Source organism: Eschrichtius robustus, chromosome 3 (assembly GCF_028021215.1).
Source record: "Eschrichtius robustus isolate mEscRob2 chromosome 3, mEscRob2.pri, whole genome shotgun sequence".
NCBI lineage: Eukaryota > Metazoa > Chordata > Mammalia > Artiodactyla > Eschrichtiidae > Eschrichtius > Eschrichtius robustus.
The window spans coordinates 16,251,215-16,270,151 of record NC_090826.1 but is presented as its reverse complement, the minus strand read 5'-3'; the positions used below and the strand labels follow the sequence as shown (position 1 = coordinate 16,270,151).

General features: G+C 36.6%; 1 protein-coding gene across 11 annotated transcripts in view; it reads left to right on the top strand.

The window, feature by feature from the left end:
• EIF4G3 (eukaryotic translation initiation factor 4 gamma 3) overlaps window positions 1–18,937 on the top strand; it is a 389,134-nt gene that overhangs the window by 358,384 nt on the left and 11,813 nt on the right. For all 11 annotated transcript variants that reach the window (XM_068539095.1, XM_068539087.1, XM_068539094.1 and 8 more), the window contains 4 exons: window positions 1,203–1,328; window positions 2,502–2,583; window positions 4,747–4,845; window positions 12,865–13,011. In XM_068539095.1, the coding sequence (XP_068395196.1) occupies window positions 1,203–1,328; window positions 2,502–2,583; window positions 4,747–4,845; window positions 12,865–13,011 (454 nt within the window). The remainder of the gene's footprint in view (window positions 1–1,202; window positions 1,329–2,501; window positions 2,584–4,746; window positions 4,846–12,864; window positions 13,012–18,937) is intronic.

The window sequence follows — 18,937 nt, the reverse complement described above, 5'->3', positions numbered from 1 at the left end:
AGAATCTGTTGTATAGCAAATAGATGTCAAATAATTGCAAGCTGTGAGGTCACAAATTGTCATTAAGGATTCATGAAGCCCAGAGTTAGATAATGTGGCTGAGCTGCCAATTGTTTTGAAATGGCACCTTCAGGAAAGGGACCCTGCCTTGTAGTTTTTAAGTGAAAAAGTGTTATGTAGGTCTCTGAGGTAGGTAAAAAGAACGGCACACTCTGGCTAGAAACTGGAATTGCAGTGAAAAAGCACACATTTTATGTGTGCAGAGATCTAAAAGGATACGAAGACTAATACCACCTGCTCTTGGCCCCTTCATTCATTCGCCCTTTCCTTCTGATGATGTGTATTTCCTTGTAATTATGTATACGTCTCCTATAGTTTAATTCACTTTTGTTTTTGGACTTTTTAATGTGCTCTATATTGGAATGATTAACAAAGTATTGAGTTATGTTTTTATACTTAAAATGAATAGCTATGATTTTCAGCCTAAATAAGACTGTGCTGATGTTTTGTATTTGGTGTTTCTAAATTTTATATAGAAATTCCATTTATTTTACTTCACATTGAGAAATATTCCATAGCATGAAAGCCTGAAACCATTAGCTTTTCTTTAGAGGTCGAACAGTTTGTAACATGTCATAATGACGATGTTATATAGTAATGTTGTCGGGCTTTTTTGTATCCATCCAGTTATCTTCCCCATTGTAAGCTCCTCAGTGACAAGGATTTCTGTCTTTTCCTCTCCTTGTGTCTGGTCTGCATTACACTAAGTTTTTAGTCAGTGCTTCTGACTGACTCAGAGGATATGATACTCAACTGTGGTGAACTATTTATAGTGTGGGATTAAATAGAATAGCTTGTTACCCTAGAACATCGTATAACTGCCTCATTTTCATCATTTAAGTCTTTCAGATGTCACTTCCATACAGAGGTATTTTCTGATCACCCTCTAGGGATAGCCTAGTACCATAGTTCATGTTCTTCAGGGAATTAGCCCTGTCTGCAAATAGGCTTTTGGTTGTTTTGTTTTCCTCCCCACACTAATATAAGCTCTTTGAGAGCAAAAACTTCTTTACTTATGCCTAGAACAGTACCGAACATAGCAGTTGTTTAATAGGTATTTGTTGACTGGTTTTTGGTCTGTTTATTTAATGTTAACTTTTGAATTCCATTTGCATGTGAATTTTTTTCCTGTTCTTTTTCAGTTTTTCAGAAACATTGGAATTGGCAGATGACATGGCCATTGATATTCCCCATATTTGGTTGTACCTTGCTGAACTGGTGACCCCCATGTTAAAAGAAGGCGGAATCTCCATGAGAGAACTTATCATGTAAGTTATACTTGTTTCTTTCCATGTATATCTAGTTAAAATGACTCAGAGCTTACCAGCTGGCTTTCTAGCGTAAGTGCTCTTGCTTTAGTGCTTTTGAAGACTCTCACACGCAGCCTGTGGCTCTTTAAGACTTTTAATTTCAGTATAAAAATGTTATATTTTTCTAAATTGGAGAAGTGATGGGGATATAATAGCCCTGTGGTCCATTAAGGTTAGATATGGCTCCAGAATCATGTAATTGGAAGGTGATTGCTCCTGGAAGCTTAATGTTAATCTGACTTTTATGTCTCTCATTGCTCCAATGCTGTAAGAAGTTATAGTTCCACATAATAACTTTCAGACTGTGGTACCTGCATAGCACATGCTCAGGTTGTTTTAAAAGGAGCTGAGCTCTTAGGCATTTCTAGATTTGGACGTGAGTGGGAAATTGTTGCTACATTGTGTAGACTAGTATTTCCCAAACTCTTCTTCAAAACATTAGTATTTCCCCCAAAGCTGTTCACATAGTCAAACTCTGCATACTATTGTGTCCCTTTTCTTTGAGATTCACAAAGCGTATTATAGCACATTAAAGGTTATGAGAATCCTATAGTAAAACCAAGCAACAAATAAAAACTTTAGCTTTGTTTAAGTCAGCAGTGCTTCACTTAATTGACTGTAGAATCCTTTTTTGAGGAATAATTATTGATATCCTGTGGAACACAGTTTGGGAAATACTGATATAGACTGTGAGAAAATTGGTTCCTTTCTGTTTCATCTGTATTCTAAAGAAAAGCTTCCGTTCTTAAAAACACTTCATAGCTAAGCTTCACAACTCCCTGCTACCTAAGGTGCTTCTCTTCTTTCGGCTTAAGGTGGAGCTCATGTAAATAAACAGATTGTTAAGTGAGACTGATCTTTGCATTGCTTCTGTCACTGAAGCAGTTAGAGGAAAAGGTAAAACCCAGGAATTCTCAAGTCTCTTTCCAGCTTCCCCATGAAGCGTAAAGTGAACCCGAAGTCTCTGAACTACTTCTGAAAATTATTACTTAGAGGTGTTCTGGAATTTTGGCTTGCCCAGTATTATTTAGGTTGCACAGTATCTGTTCTTTCAGCACACATTGTTTGCATACTGTTCTAGAACAGAGAATTTGTTCAGAGGTACTTAATCACTACTCCTATCTTTTACAGAGAATTTAGCAAACCTTTACTTCCTGTTGGAAGAGCTGGAGTCTTGCTTTCTGAAATATTGCACCTTCTATGCAAACAAATGGTGAGTGTTAAACTGAGTGTTGGATTTAGCAGCCTGTTGGGAAGTGTAGTGATTTTGATCTTGGGTTATCCGTGAAAAGCTTAGGGTATCACCGTGCATGTAACTCTCTTAACTTCTATTATTTGAAGAAAAAAAAAAAAGTGAGGTTTCTGGTTCAATCTAGTTTCTTCCAAAGGTATATTTGTCCCTCTATTTTCTTGTAATTTGGGAAAGAATTATCTAATCTCAGCTAGATTTGGTACAATTCTAAAGAATCTCAAGATGTATTTTATTTGTGGCTAATGATTTATCTTCTCTTGAAACAAAATGGCTATATTATTTATACTTTTTAATAGATTTCAATTAAAACTCCTCTGCTTTCAGAGAAAGATAAGATTCATAAAATGATTAATTTTACAATATTTTTGGATCATGGGCTAGGTAATCTGATTAGAAATAGGTGGTTAAAAAAATCATATTGATATCACTTACATGTGGAATCTAAAATACAACACAAATGAACTTATCTACGAAACAGAAACAGACTTACAGACATAGAGAACAGACTTTTGGTTCCCGGGGTGGGGTTGGGGTGGGAGAGGTAGGGGAGGGATGGACTGGGAGTTTGGGATTAGCAGATGCAAACTATTATATGTAGAACGGGTAAACAATAAGGACCTACTGTATAGCACAGAGAACTATATTCAATATTCTGTGATTAACCATAATGGGAGAGAATGTGAAAAATAATGTATATATATGTATAACTGAATCACTTTGCTGTGCAGCAAATTAACACAACATGATAAATCAACTATACTTCGATGAAATTAATTTTTTTAATGGCAAAAAAAGAAATAGGTGGTAAAAATGATTCTGCAGGATTGTGAATTTCTATCTTAAGGTTGCATTCATTTTAGTTTAATAAATACTGCATAATTCTCTGCAAAGCTCTATGCTAGGATTTTAGTCTGCAAAGATAGCTAAACCTTCAAAGAATTTATAGACTGGAGAGGGAGACAAACAAATCTAAACCAATAGTTTCAAAAGAGAATGTCAGTGCTATATTAGAGGTCTAAGACGTTTGAGAAAGTGGTGTAGCTTCACAAAGGTGATGTAACTCCTGGGGTGAGAAACGTCAAAACAACTCACGTATGAAAATTTTAGAGTAATTTCTGACTTAAACTATTATACTTATTTGTGTAATAGTTATTCATAGATAGGTGTACTAAACAGTCTTGTCTCTAATTCTAGTTGATTATCTATTTGTTCTTAATATTCTTTGCTTGATGGCACTAAAGTTTTTACTGAACCCTAATTTGTAGATCCAGAATTTTCTCCTGCTCTTCTACCTACTTGACTTTAGTCCTTAAAATTCAAATTCTTGTTAACTTTTATTTGTAGAAACAGAAAGCAAATTCTCACTTCTCCTAACTAAAACAAAATTCTCATAGAATATAAGCTCTGGAATTAGCCTGAGTTTAAATCCTGACTCTGCCAGGTTATCAGCTATACCTTGGGCAAGTTAGTCTGTGAAATAACTAGTGCATGTTCCTTAGATGACAGTTGCAGCCTCAAAGCCTGACATTTTCCTTTATCACTGTGATTTTGTTCAGGCAGTGGACTTGTACCTCCTCATCAGTTTTCCACCTGACAGCAGCTCTTCTCTGTTGTTTCTGGGGCTCAACCTTGCACTTCTTCTTGCCCTTGAAATAATTCTCATTCCTTGATCAGGAGCAATGACTTCCTTAGTCATTCTCATGTTAGGTAGCATAATCGTAATCTACTTTGAAGAGGGACTCCAGGGAGGCTTATTGAATGGCTTTAATAGCAGATGTATATAGCACTCTCCAGGAAAAGAGACCGTTTTGAATTTATAAGCTCTGTGAATTGGATTCTTTTTAGGTGATTATATTCATAAACCCCAAACACCAGCTTGCAGATCCCCAGATTAGTCATCTGGTAGAAGAAATTATTGAACGTTAAGCAACTGTACTTCATTTACCATTACATTTATGAACATTCAGACATCTCAGTTTGAAAGCTAAGAGTCCTAAGAAATTAACTTCATATCAGCAAGGAAAAGTTTCAGTTTTTTAGCCTTCCTTCAGACTTCTGTGCTCTTGACTTCTTTTTCTCCTTCCAATGTAAAAGTAAATGGATTGGACTTAATCTCTGTTTTAGAGCCATAAGAAAGTGGGAGCCTTATGGAGGGAGGCTGACCTCAGCTGGAAGGATTTTTTACCAGAAGGGGAAGATGTACATAATTTTCTCTTGGAGCAGGTGAGTAAGAGCAAGGCTTGTACCTTCCTGTTTGATCGTAGTTGGTCTGTTTCTTAGAGGAGATAAAGGTATTTGTACTAGTATTCCAGTTATTAAAATTAGACCAACATAGGAATCATGGTCAAGATGTCATTGTAAGTCCATGCTTTAAAGCCACTTTACCCAAAAAAACCTTGTGATTCCTAAGGACAAATATTTTCTGATCTCTCGTCAGAATCAATCACGATTCTCACCAGGCAACTTTTAACAACATCGTTAAAAGCTTCTTGTCTTTGCATTCATTAGATGATAGATAAAAAAGAAAAGAAAAATTTAAGGACTTAGCCACACTTAGAAAACAAGCTACACATCTCCATGAACCAGAAATGAAATTGATAAATAAAGCAGGGTTAATAGGGCTAAAGCTGCAAGTCTTCTGAGCTCTGGGTCTGAAAGCAAATAGAGACAGGTAGAAGTTATTTCTGTGGAGTAATAGGGTCTAGATGCCCCTTTCAAAGTAGAAGATTGGAGACAGGCTTACTGCATGTCACTAAGTGGAAACTCAATAAATAAATACAAGGAAGTAGATACAGTCTTATAGGCAGAACCTTAGCTAAGCTGCCTACTGACTTGGTAACTGGATTCAGAAATCCACAACAAGGCAGAAGGCTCCATAGTCAATATAATCTGGTCCTAAGTAAAGAATTGTGGGGGATCAAATAGAGGCAACCATAAAAAGAAGAGTGACAAAACAAAAAAACTTCCTCTCAAAATGATCCTGCAAGTCAGAATCCTAAAACATCTGAGGAAAATAAATGCTAAGACAGCCAACAAAATCGGCAATAAGAAGAAAAAAATCACTCTTAGGTAAAAAGAAAATAATAAAGCAATCTGCAAATGACTTTAAGTATATTTTAGGCTGGATATATTTAAGCTGGATAAAGACATTAGGTTAACTGTGGACTTTAGCTTCCTTTTGGTTGTAGTCTAGATACACTGAGGAGCACTCCTGCCATGATAATAAGAACCTACGTAAGGCATAATTTATCTTGCATAGCTGGGCTCATAAAAAGTGGAAGAAATTCCCAAGTAACAAAATGAATAAGGGGGAAAAAAGCCAAAGATGAAATCAACTCTGAGCAGTAAGCACATGTAAAGGGTGTGTTGCCTAATACCATTTTAAGCGCTGCCAGAGATCTTGAAGATGTTGAAATGGTCCTAGTTCAATATTACCCTGGCTCCAAGAAGCAGCAAACCAAATTGCTCTTTGGAGAAAACTATACTCAAGAACTATAAAGCTCTTACTTTTCTACAAATTAACATTATCTAAATATATGAGTTAATACTTAGAGTTCATTTAACGTATAACGAAACAGGTAACCATGAGTGACAGTAAACAGACAATAAGCGCAAGATTTAGACTCCAAAGACGTGAGATAGTGGAATCATCACTCAGCATATAAAATAACATTATTTTAAAAAGAGGGAATCACAAAAATGAGCAAACATGAAGAGAGTAGTCAAAATGACTGGGCAGATATAAAAAAAGAAGGAGAAGAAACTAGACAGAATTCTAAGAGATGTTATGAAATTTAGAGGATAGAATGAGAAAGTCTAACATGTGTCCAATTGGAGTCCTAGAAGGGGAAATAGGGTGAATGGAGAAGAGGCAATATTTGAAGACACTGTGGCTGACTTTTCCAGAACTGAAAAATATATGAATCTATATAGAAAGCACATGTATACCACATAGGATAGTTACATTTTAGTGAAACTGCATAATATCAAAAACAAGCAAAAAAAGATTTTAAAGTAGCTAGAAAGAAGAAGCACATTACCTACAAAGGAAAAGCAGACTTTGCAATAGCAACAATGAAAGCCAATTGTTATCAAAGTATACATAGATAACAATGAAAGATGGTGGCGTAATCTTTTTTTTTGGGGGGGGGCTGCATCAGGTCTTAGTTGCAGCACATGGGATCTTTCATTGAAGCGCGCGGGCTCTTCGTTGCGGAGCACAGGCCTCTCTCTAGTTGTGGCGCACAGGCTCCAGGGTGCATGGGCTCTGTAGTTGTGGCGTGTAGGTTCCAGAGTGTGTGGGCTCTGTAGTTTGCAGCACGCAGGCTCTCTAGTTGAGGCGCACGAGCTCAGTAGTTGCGGCGCATGGGCTTAGTTGCCCCATGACACGTGGGACCTTAGTTCCCTGGCCAGGGATCGAACCTGTGTCCCCTGCATTGTAAGGCAGATTCTTTACCACTGGACCACCAGGGAAGTCCCGGAATAATCTTAAAGTGCTGAGAAAATATCAGTTAATCTAGAGTTGACTTCCAAATAAACTAACCTTTAAGGATAAGGGCAACATATATTTAGAAACTTAATAACACACTTCTAAATAACCCGTGAGTCAAACGAGAAATCATAAAAGATTTTAAAAATATTTTGTACTGAATGAAAATGAAAATGATGTGTTGTCATCAAAATTTGTGGGATACAACTAAAGCCATACTTAGAGTAAAATTTTTAGCACTGAACACCTGTATGTAGGAAACAAGTAAGGTCACAAATCAGTAACTTCAGCTTCAACCTTACAAAATTAGAAAATGGAAGAGCAAATAAAACTCAAAGTAAATAGAAAAAAGGAAATAACAAGAATCAGAGCAGAAGTCAGTGAAACAGAAGAACAGTAGAGAAAAGTCACTGAAGTCAAAAGCTGGTTCTTTGAAAAGATAAAATTGATAAACCCCTAGCCAGACTAATCAGGAAAAATAAAAAAGAGAAGGCACAGATTTCTAATAAAAAGAATGAGAGAGGTGACATTGTATAGATTCTACACATAACAACAGGTAAGAGAATTTTGCGTATAATGTTTATGCCAATAAATACATCAACTTAGTTGAAATGAGTAAATTTCTTGACACAAACTACTAGAGCTGACTCAAGAAGAAGAATAGATAACCTGAATATCTATGAAAGAAATTGAAGTAGTTAACATTCTCACAAAGAAAACTCCAGGCTCCGGTGAGTTCACTGATGAATTCTACCCAACATTTAAGGGAGAAATAATGCCAATTATGCCAATAATGCCAATAATGCAAAGAATTCTACACCAATTCTTCCAAAACATTGAACAGGAGAGACTTATTTTCCAACTCATTCTGTGAGGCCAACATTAAATTGATAACAAAATCAAGGGCATTTCAAGAAAAGAGAACTGTAGACCGGTATTCCTAATTAACACAGAGAAAATCTTGTCAACAAAATTTTCACAAATCAAATGCAACAGTATATAAAAAGGATAATACATCATAACCAGGTAGATTTTATCACAGGAATGTAAGGTTAATTTAAAATTTAAAAATCAGTGTATGGATGGAGGGAAGATGATGTAGTAAGAAGGTCCAGAATTAGTCCCTCCACTGCAGCAACTATTGAGCTGGGAAGGTCTGTTAGAATCAGCTATTTTGGAATTTTGGAGTGGAACACATGCACTACCAACACCAGGAGGATGCTTGATGAAAAAAAGAGTCTGGTAAATTCCAGTGATTTTGGTGTTTTGCATAGAAAGCTATCAGCCCCCAGCTTTGTGACAGACAGCTGAGGAGACAGTAGCACCTTCTTTCTGGTGCCATGTTGAGCAATAAAGACCTTGTCCTCTGAAGATTGGTGTTGTGTCTTTTAACCTGCCTAGCAGTTCACCGAGTATCTTGTGCAGGACCTTGATATCGTTTCAGCTCCTCACCCTGAAGCAACTTCTTGGATGGGGTCTGTCAAAGAACTTAAACAGAACACATTTATGTCTTCCCCACGCCCCCACACCCCTCTCTTTTTCTCATTGGATCCAGGCATTCACTGAAATCTCTGAAAGGTCACTGGCTGACTGCAGAGATAATGGATCAGAGACTTCAGTAACCATATATGAGAAGGAATATAGTCCTTGTATAAAAGTCACTAAACAGATGACTGCAACATCATACTGGGTGAGGGAGAGAATCTGATGTCCAGACTTACTACATTACACTGTCTAGTTTTCAACAAAACATTATAAAGTATTCAAAGAAACAGGAAAATACAGCTCATTCACAGGGGAAAAAAAGAAAATGACAGAAAGCATCCCTGAGGAAGCCCAAACATTGGGAATACTAGACAAGGACTTCAACTGACTTAAATATGCTCAAGTTGCTGAAGAAAACCATGGACGAAGAAATAAAGGAAATCAGAATGATGAACTGAACAAGTTGAGAATACTGGTAAAGAGGTAGAAATTATAAAAAGGAACCAAGTAGAAACTGAAAAATGATAATAGCTGAAATGAAAAATTAGACTCTTTCAACAGCAGGTTTGAGCAGGCAGAAGAATCAGTCAGTGAACTTGGAAACAGGGCAATTGAAATTGCTCAGTCAGTCAGGAATCACTGATTCAGCACTAATTTACTATGATGAAAATCCATCTTCAGTATTCACAACAGATACACTCTTTCACTAATTGTTTTGGTAATGAAATTTCTGGCATTGCTATATGAAACAATATCACTGAATTTTTTTAAAAGTGCCTATAGTTTATTTTTTAAAGAAAACTTTAAATTGTAATAATACATATTGAAAAAATAATCCATTTAACATATAAAGAGGCTTTGAAAAAAGAAATTGCTCAGTTTGAGGAGCAAAGAAAAGAGAATCAAGAAAAATTAACAGAGTCTAAGGACCTAGGGGACACCATCAAACACATCAGTATATACATAATGTAGTCCCAGAGAAGGGAGAAAGGAGCAGAAGAAAGTATTTAAGTATTTGAAGAATTAATGGTCAAAAACTTCCCAAATTTGATCAAAGATATGAATCTACACATCTAGGAATTTCAACAAACTCCAGGCAGGATAAAGTCAGTTTCACATCAAGATATAATGAAACTGTTGAAAGACAAAAACAAAGAAGAAATCTTGAAAGCATCAAGAGAGAAGAGACTCGTCACATACAAAGAAGCCTCAATAAGATTAACAGCCAATTTATCATCAGAAACTATGGCTGTCAAAAGACACTGGAATGATATTTTTAAAATACTGGGCTTCCCTAGTGGTGCAGTGGTTAAGAATCCGCCTGCCAATGCAGGGGACACGGGTTCGAGCCCTGGTCCGAGAAGATCCCACATGCCGCAGAGCAACTAAGCCCGTGCGCCACAACTTCTGAGCCTGAGCTCTTGAGCCTGCGTGCCACAACTACTGAAGCCCGCGCACCTAGAGCCCGAGCTCTGCAACAAGAGAAGCCACCGCAGTGAGAAGTCTGTGAACCACAGTGAAGAGCAGCCCCCGCTCACCTCAACTAGAGAAAGCCCCACGCGCAACAACGAAGACCCAACGCAGCCAAAAAACAAAGAATAACTAAAGTACTAAAATTTAAAGACTGTTTATATCTGGCAATATTTCCTATAAAAATGAAGAAGAAATTAAGACATTCCCAGATAAAAACTAAGTGAGTTAGTAGACCTCCCCTGCTAAACTGAGTCTTTCAGGCTGAAGCAAAAGAACACTAGAGTGTAACTCGAAGCCATACAAAGAAATATAGATAACTGGTAAAAGTAACCACACAGGTAAATATAAAAACAAGTATTATTATGTTTTTGGTTGTAGCTCCTCATTTTCTTTGCTATATGATTTAAAAGGCAAATCCATAAGAAAATAACTATAAATATGTGTTAATGGGCATACATTGTGTAAAGATGTAATTTATGAAAATAACTACATAAGGATGTTTTCTCACAGAATTCCCATGAGACCCAGCAGTTGTACTTCTAGGTGTATATCCAAGAGAAATGAAAACATATGGCACCCTGATTTGAAGTCAAATAAACCTGGATTCAGGTTCCAGGTTTCTACCACTTAAGACTTTAAGCAAATTACTTGATTTCTCTAAGCCTCATACTCCTCACATATGAAATGCTTATAATAACTATCTGGTAGAATTTTTATGGGGATTAAATGAGATAATGTTTAAGAAGCACTGAGCATAGAGAGGCACTCAGTCAGTTACAGATGATGTTGTTATTAATAAAAATGTTTAAAAGACAAAAAAATGAGGTTCCAGAAAACTTGGCCTTCTGTATCCTGAATTTTAGCTTTCTTCTAAAATGGCTGGTTTAGGGAGTCCCCTGGTGGTCCAGTGGTTAAGACTCCACACTCCCAATGCATTGGGGGCCTGGGTTCGATCCCTGGTCAGGGAACTAAGCCTGTGTGCCACAACTACTGAGCCGGCATGTTGCAACTAGAGAAGCCTGTGCACCACAACTAGAGAGCCCATGAGCCACAACGAAGACCCAGCGCAGCCAAAATAAATAAAAATTAAAATGGCTGGTTTAATGCCCTTTTTCTGGAAACCCGAGTACATTCTGCAAGAGGTAGTGATGAGCTGATCCATAAATTTGAAGCCCAGCCTTCTAGGTTCTAGGAGGATTAGATAACGTATACAGAAACACAGGGATTCTGAGAAATAAATGTTTCTCTCCAATGACCAAGGTAAACTTTACAGCTCACCACTGACTCTGTTTGGCCATGGTAAAGACGTTCACTTTCACATTTTTATGTCATATTAATGAGCAATGTAATTCATGTTTGACTTTGCTGTTGTTGTTAATCACTCTCAGACCTTCAATCATCTATGTAGGTTTAGGGTAGCTTAAAGAGGTATTCTGTGTAGGTGTTCTAACACCTAAGAGTGTTAGAACAAATTTGGAGAATGTTTCAAGGCTGTGAAAAATTGCCTGTTCTTAAAAGAACTTATGGCCATCTTCTTGTGATTTTGTATGTATATTGAAATGTGGTGGTTGGCATATTTATCAACATTGAATCAGAAAAATTGTAATACTGAATCATGTTTCTAAACTTTATAGGAATATATTTTAAAATGGGACATAAGTGGTAAAGACAATTAAAACGATAGAATGAAATTTTTTTTTCACAGAATTCAAGGTAGTTTTTTCTTTGTGGATCAAAGGAGGGTATAGGAATATATCAGAGTCTTCTAAGGTATTAGAGGAAAATATGTTAATAATCTTTAATAGTTTAATCTTCATGGTTTTTGCATAGAGAAACTTCATAAGGCAAAACATACTTATGTACCTCATTTCCTTATACCCTTGAAAATGAAAAATCATTTTGATTATTGATTTTTTTAACTACCCATCTAAGAGTTAAACAGTTATGGCATCGTTTCTCACACTCGGATTCAGAATGGTCAAGAGGTGTTTGAAGGACTTGACAAAACTAAAACTGTAGAGTTTTTGACAGCTCGGTGGTAATAGTGACACTAAATCATCGGCCGCAGAAAGGGAGTTAAATTGTACCCTTGCCAGTACTCCCGCCCTGCCTTAGAGCTATGTCACAGCTAAAAGCCAGACTGAAGCACCCAAGGGTATTATGTTAAATGAAATAAGTCAAAAGAAAGACAAATACTGCATGATTTCACTTATATGTGGATTCTACAAAACAAATCAAAACCCATAGATACAGGGAATAGGTAGTTGGTTGCCAGAGGGGAAGGGGTTGGCAGGGGTGAAATAGGTGAAGGGGGTCAAGAGGTACAGGCTTCCAGTTATAAAATAAATAAGTTATGAGGATGTAATGTATAGCATGGCGAATACAGTCAGTAGTAGTGTATTGACTTTGTACGGTGACAGATAATGACTAGACTTATTGTGGTGACCATTTCACAGTGTATACAAATGGCAAATCACTGTTGTACACATGAAACTAATATAATATTGTATGTCAGAGATGCTTAAATTTTTTAAAAAGACTGAAACTCAGAATGATTTGGAGGAGAAGTAAGCTTTTGTTTTTAAGAAGAAGCAGAGCTATGCAGTATTAAAAAATGGGGAAATATTCAGAAGGATAATGGCGTGAGAATCTTTTAGAACAATAAATATAGAATGGCTTCTGCTGATCATTTTGATTCCATGTGCAATAGAAAAGATAGCCCATGACTTTGTTTTCCTCTCAGGGTGATAATAATACTGAATTATGTTAATAACATTTAACACTGTATGTTACAGAAGTTGGACTTTATGGAGTCTGATGGTTCCTGTTCCTCTGAAGCACTTTCAAAGAAAGAACTCTCTGCCGAAGAGCTGTATAAGCGACTCGAGAAACTCATTATTGAGGACAAAGCAAATGATGAACAGATCTTTGACTGGGTAGAGGTATAAAGACTATGTCACCTTCCCTGATATCTCTGCAAGAAAGATTCTTGTGGGATCCCCTTCATTCACATATTTACCCTCGCACTTAATGGGAGTTTTTAACTTTAATGAAGTTAGTTTTTATTCTTACATGTTTATGTATTTGAAACTAATGCTGTTTTTCTATTTTTATAAGATTCGTAGTCTTTTATGAAGTCAGGTAAAAATATTCAGAACATAAGCCATTTTTCTGGATCTCTCATTAGTTTTGGATACACCCTGCATTTTACCATTCAAAAATTTGCATTTCTTTCTTAATGTTCTCATGTTTCAAATACTAATCTGGATAAAATTAATAAGCAATATATAATTATTATTAAATGTGTTGACTGACATTTTCATAACAACGCTACCTTCTGGAAACTTTATATCTTATTTATCTTGTGTTGTGGAGTCTGTTGATCATGTCCGTTTTTAATTTGTTACTGTATTCCTTTAAATAGTAACTTCTGTTTATGTACATGTGTTTTCTTTGTGCACATTTCCATGGGATCATATACTAATCCAAGTTGAAAGAAAGCCATTGAAGGCTAATCTAGTTCTCTCCCTCTTGCATATATCTTGTTTTGTAGTCCTTCTAATGGGCTGTTGTTTTTTTAACAACTCATTTCCAGGCACTGAGAAATAATGAAGCTTCTGATAAATTGGTTTTTTTTACCTATTTTCCCTGCTGTCTATACGATAATCTATCATCTCACCTAATTCAGAATCTTTTTTAAGTAATTTATACTAGTCAATAAGATATATCCCTATCTCCACCTCTAGGTTCTTTCATTCCTTCCTGAAATCTTGATATCCAGACCCTTGTCTGGTTATTCTCATACAAACATAACCTGGGTTTTGAACATTCCTCTCAAAGTGACATGTGCAAACTGAGCATGATCACCAGGTGTGGTCCAACAGTACAGAGTTAGGTGGTGCTTTTTGCTTTTTTTTTTTTTTTTTAACTCTGTGCGTCTGGCAGGCTCACTACACTGAGCTCAAACTGCTCTTTCAGTCTTTTTTTTTTTTTTTAACATCTTTATTGGAGTATAATTGCTTTACAATGCTGTGTTAGTTTCTGCTGTATCACAGAGTGAATCAGCTGTACGTATACATATATCCCCATATCCCCTACCTCTTGCATCTCCCTCCCACGCTCCCTATCCCACCCCTCTAAGTGGTCACAAAGCACCAAGCTGATCTCCCTGTGCTATGCGGCTGCTTCCCACTAGCTAGCTATTTTACATTTGGGAGTCTGTATATGTCCATGCCACTCTCTCACTTTGTCCCAGCTTCCCCTTCCCCCTCCCCGTGTCCTCAAGTCCATTCTCTACATCTGCGTCTTTATTCCTGTCCTGCCGCTAGGTTCTTCATAACTTTTTTTTTTTTTAAGATTCCATATATGTGTGTTAGCATACGGTATTTGTTTTTCTCTTTCTGTCTTACTTCAGTCTGTATGACAGACTCTAGGTCCATCCACCTCACTACAAATAACTCAATTTTGTTTCCTTTTATGGCTGAGTAATATTCCATTGTATATATGTGCCACATCTTCTTTATCCATTCATATGTCGATGGACACTTAGGTTGCTTCCATGTCTTGGCTATTGTAAATAGAGCTGCAATGAACATTGTGGTACATGACTCTTTTTGAATTGTGGTTTTCTCAGGGTATATGCCCAGTAGCGGGATTCCTCGGTTGTATGGTAGTTCTATTTTTAGTTTTTTAAGAAACCTCCATACTGTTCTCCATAGTGGCTGTATCAATTTACATTCCCACCAACAGTGCAAGAGGGTTCCCTTTTCTCCACACCCTCTCCAGCATTTATTGTTTGTAGATTTTTTGATGATGGCCATTCTGACTGGTGTGAGGTGATACCTCATTGTAGTTTTGATTTGCATTTCTCTAATGATTAGTGATGTTGAGCATTCTTTCATGTGTTTGTTGGCGATCTGTATATCTTCTAAGGAGAAATGTGTATTTAGGTCTTCTGCCCATTTTTGGATTGGGTTGGGTTTTTTTTTGATATTGAGTTGCATGAGCTGCTTGTAAATTTTGGAGGTTAATCTTTTGTCAATTGCTTCATTTGCAAATATTTTCTCCCATTCTGAGGGTTGTCTTTTGGTCTTGTTTATGGTTTCCTTTGCTGTGCAAAAGCTTTTAAGTTTCATTAGGTCCCATTTGTTTATTTTTGTTTTTATTTCCATTTCTCTAGGAGGTGGGTCAAAAAGGATCTTGCTGAGATTTATGTCATAGAGAGTTCTGCCTGTGTTTTCCTCTAAGAGTTTGATAGTGTGTGGCCTTACATTTAGGTCTTTAATCCATTTTGAGTTTATTTTTGTGTATGTTGTTAGGGAGTGTTTTAATTTCATTCTTTTACATGTAGCTGTCCAGTTTTCCCAGCACCACTTATTGAAGAGGCTGTCTTTTCTCCATTGTATATTCTTGCCTCCTTTATCAAAGATAAGGTGACCATATGTGTGTGGGTTTATCTCTGGGCTTTCTATCCTGTTCCATTGATCTATATTTCTGTTTTTGTCCCAGTACCATACTGTCTTGATTACTGTAGCTTTGTAGTATAGTCTGAAGTCAGGGAGCCTGATTCCTCCAGCTCTGTTTTTCTTTCTCAAGATTGCTTTGGCTATTCGGGGTCTTTCGTGTTTCCATACAAATTGTGAAATTCTTTGTTCTAGTTCTGTGAAAAATGCCATTGGTAGTTTGACAGATTCCATTAAATCTGTAGATTGCTTTGGGTAGTATAGTCATTTTCACAGTGTTGGTTCTTCCAATCCAAGAACGTGGTCTATCTCTCCATCTGTTGGTATCATCTTTAATTTCTTTCATCAGTGTCTTATAGTTTTCTGCATACAGGTCTTTTGTCTCCTTCGGTAGGTTTATTCCTAGGTATTTTATTCTTTTTGTTGCAATGGTAAATGGGAGTGTTTCCTTAATTTCTCTTTCAGATTTTTCATCATTAGTGTATAGGGATGCAAGAGATTTCTGTGCATTAATTTTGTATCCTGCTACTTTACCAGATTCGTTGATTAGCTCTAGTAGTTTTCTGGGAGCATGTTTAGGATTCTCTCTGTATAGTATCATGTCATCTGCAAACAGTGACAGTTTTACTTCTTCTTTTCCCATGTGGATTCCTTTTATTTCTTTTTCTTCTCTGATTGCAGTGGCTAAAACTTCCAAAACTATGTTGAATTTTAATAGTGGTGAGAGTGGACAACCTCGTCTTGTTCCTGATTTTAGTGGAAATGGTTTCAGTTTTTCACCATTGAGAGCAGTGTTGTATGTGGGTTTGTCATATATGGCGTTTATCATGTTGAGGTAGGTTCCCTCTATGCCTACTTTCTGGAGGGTTTTTATCATAAATGGGTGTTGAATTTTGTTGAAAGCTTTTTCTGCATCTCTTGAGATGATCTTATGGTTTTTCTCCTTCAGTTTGTAAATACGGTTTATCACATTGATTGATTTGCGTATATTGAAGAATCCTTGCATTCCTGGGATAAATCCCACTTGATCATGGTGTATGATCCTTTTAATGTGCTGTTGGATTCTGTTTGCCAGTATTTTGTTGAGGATTTTTGCATCTATGTTCATCAGTGATATTGGCCTGTAGTTTTCTTTCTTTGTGACATCTTTGTCTGGTTTTGGTATCAGGGTGATGGTGGGCTCGTAGAATGAGTTTGGGAGTGTTCCTCCCTCTGCTATATTTTGGAAGGGTTTGAGAAGGATAGGTGTTAGCTCTTCTCTAAATGTTTGATAGAATTCACCTGTGAAGCCATCTGGTCCTGGGCTTTTGTTTGTTGGAAGGTTTTTAATCACAGTCTCAATTTCAGTGCTTGTGATTGGTCTGTTTATATTTTCTGTTTCTTCCTGGTGCAGTCTCTGAAGGTCGTGCTTTTCTAAGAATTAGTCCTTTTCTTCCAGGTTGTCCATTTCATTGGCATATAGTTGATTGTAGTAATCTCTCATGAACCTTTGTATTTCTGTAGTGTCAGTTGTTACTTCTTTTTCATTTCTAATTGTATTGATTAGAGTCTTCTCCCTTTTTTTCTTGATGAGTCTGGCTAATGGTTTATCAATTTTGTTTATCTTCTCAAAGAACCAGCTTTTAGTTTTATTGATCTTTGCTATTGTTTCCTTCATTTCTTTTTCATTTATTTCTGCTCTGATCTTTATGATTTCTTTCCTTCTGCTAACTTTGGGGTTTTTTTGTTCTTCTTTCTCTGATTGCTTTAGGTGTAAGGTTAGGTTGTTTATTTGAGATGTTTCTCGTTTCTTGAGGTAGGATTTTATTGCTATAAACTTCCCACTTAGAACTGCTTTTGCTGCATCGCATAGATTTTGGGTCGTCGTGTTTTCATTGTCATTTGTTTCTAGGTAGTTTTTGTTTTCCTCTTTGATTTCTTCAGTGATCTCTTGGTTATTAAGTAGTGTATTGTTTAGCCTCCATGTGTTTGTACTTTTTACAGATTTTTTTCCTGCAGTTGATATCTAGTCTCATAGCGTTGTGGCTGGAAAAGGTACTTGATACGATTTCAGTTTTCTTAAATTTACCAGGGCTTGATTTGTGACCCAAGATATGATCTATCCTGGAGAACATTCCATGAGCACTTGAGAAGAAAGTGTATTCTGTTGGTTTTGGATGGAATGTCCTACAAATATCAATTAAGTCCATCTTGTTTAATGTATCATTTAAAGCTTGTGTTTCCTTATTTATTTTCATTTTGGATGATCTGTCCATTGGTGAAAGCGGGGTGTTAAAGTCCCCTACTATGACTGTGTTACTGTCGATTTCCCCTTTTATGGTTGTTAGCATTTGCCTTATGTATTGAGGTGCTCCTAAGTTGGGTGCATAAATATTTACAATTGTTTTATCTTCTTGGATTGATCCCTTGTTCATTATTTAGTGTCCTTCTTTGTCTCTTGTAATAGTCTTTGTTTTAAAGTCTATTTTGTCTGATATGAGAATTGCTACTCCAGCTTTCTTTTGATTTCTGTTTGCATGGAATATCTTTTTCCATCCCCTCACTTTCAGTCTGTATGTGTCCCTAGGTCTGAAGTGGGTCTCTTGTAGACAGCATATATACGGGTGTTGTTTTTGTATCCATTCAGCCAGTCTGTGTCTTTTGGTTGGAGCATTTAATCCGTTTACATTTAAGGTAATTATCGATATGTATGTTCCTATTACCGTTTTCTTAATTGTTTTGGGTTTGTTATTGTAGGTCTTTTCCTTCTCTTGTGTTTCCTGCCTAGAGAAGTTCCTTTAGCATTTGTTGTAGAGCTGGTTTGGTGATGCTGAATTCTCTTAGCTTTTGCTTGTCTGTAAAGGTTTTAATTTCTCCATCGAGTCTGAATGAGATCTATTGCTGGGTAGAGTAATCTTGGTTGTATGTTCTTCCCTTTCATCACTTTACATATGTCCTGCCACTCCCTTCTGGCTTGCAGAGTTTCTGCTGAAAGATCAGCTGCTAACCTTCTGGGGATTCCCTTGTATGTTATTTGTTGTTTTTCTCGTGCTGCTTTTAATATTTTTTCTTTGTATTTAATTTTTGATAGTTTGATTAATATGTGTCTTGGCATATTTCTCCTTAGATTTATCCTGTATGGGACGCTCTGTGCTTCCTGGACTTGATTGACTATTTCCTTTCCCATATTAGGGAAGTTTTCGACTATAATCTCTTCAAATATTTTCTCAGTCCCTTTCTTTTTCTCTTCTTCTTCTGGGACCCCTATAATTCGAATGTTGGTGCATTTAATGTTGTCCCAGAGGTCAATGAGACTGTCCTCAATTCTTTTCATTCTTTTTTCTTTATTGTGCTCTGCGGTAGTATTTCCACTATTTTATCTTCCAGGTCACTTATCTGTTCTTCTTTCCTAAGTTATTCTGCTATT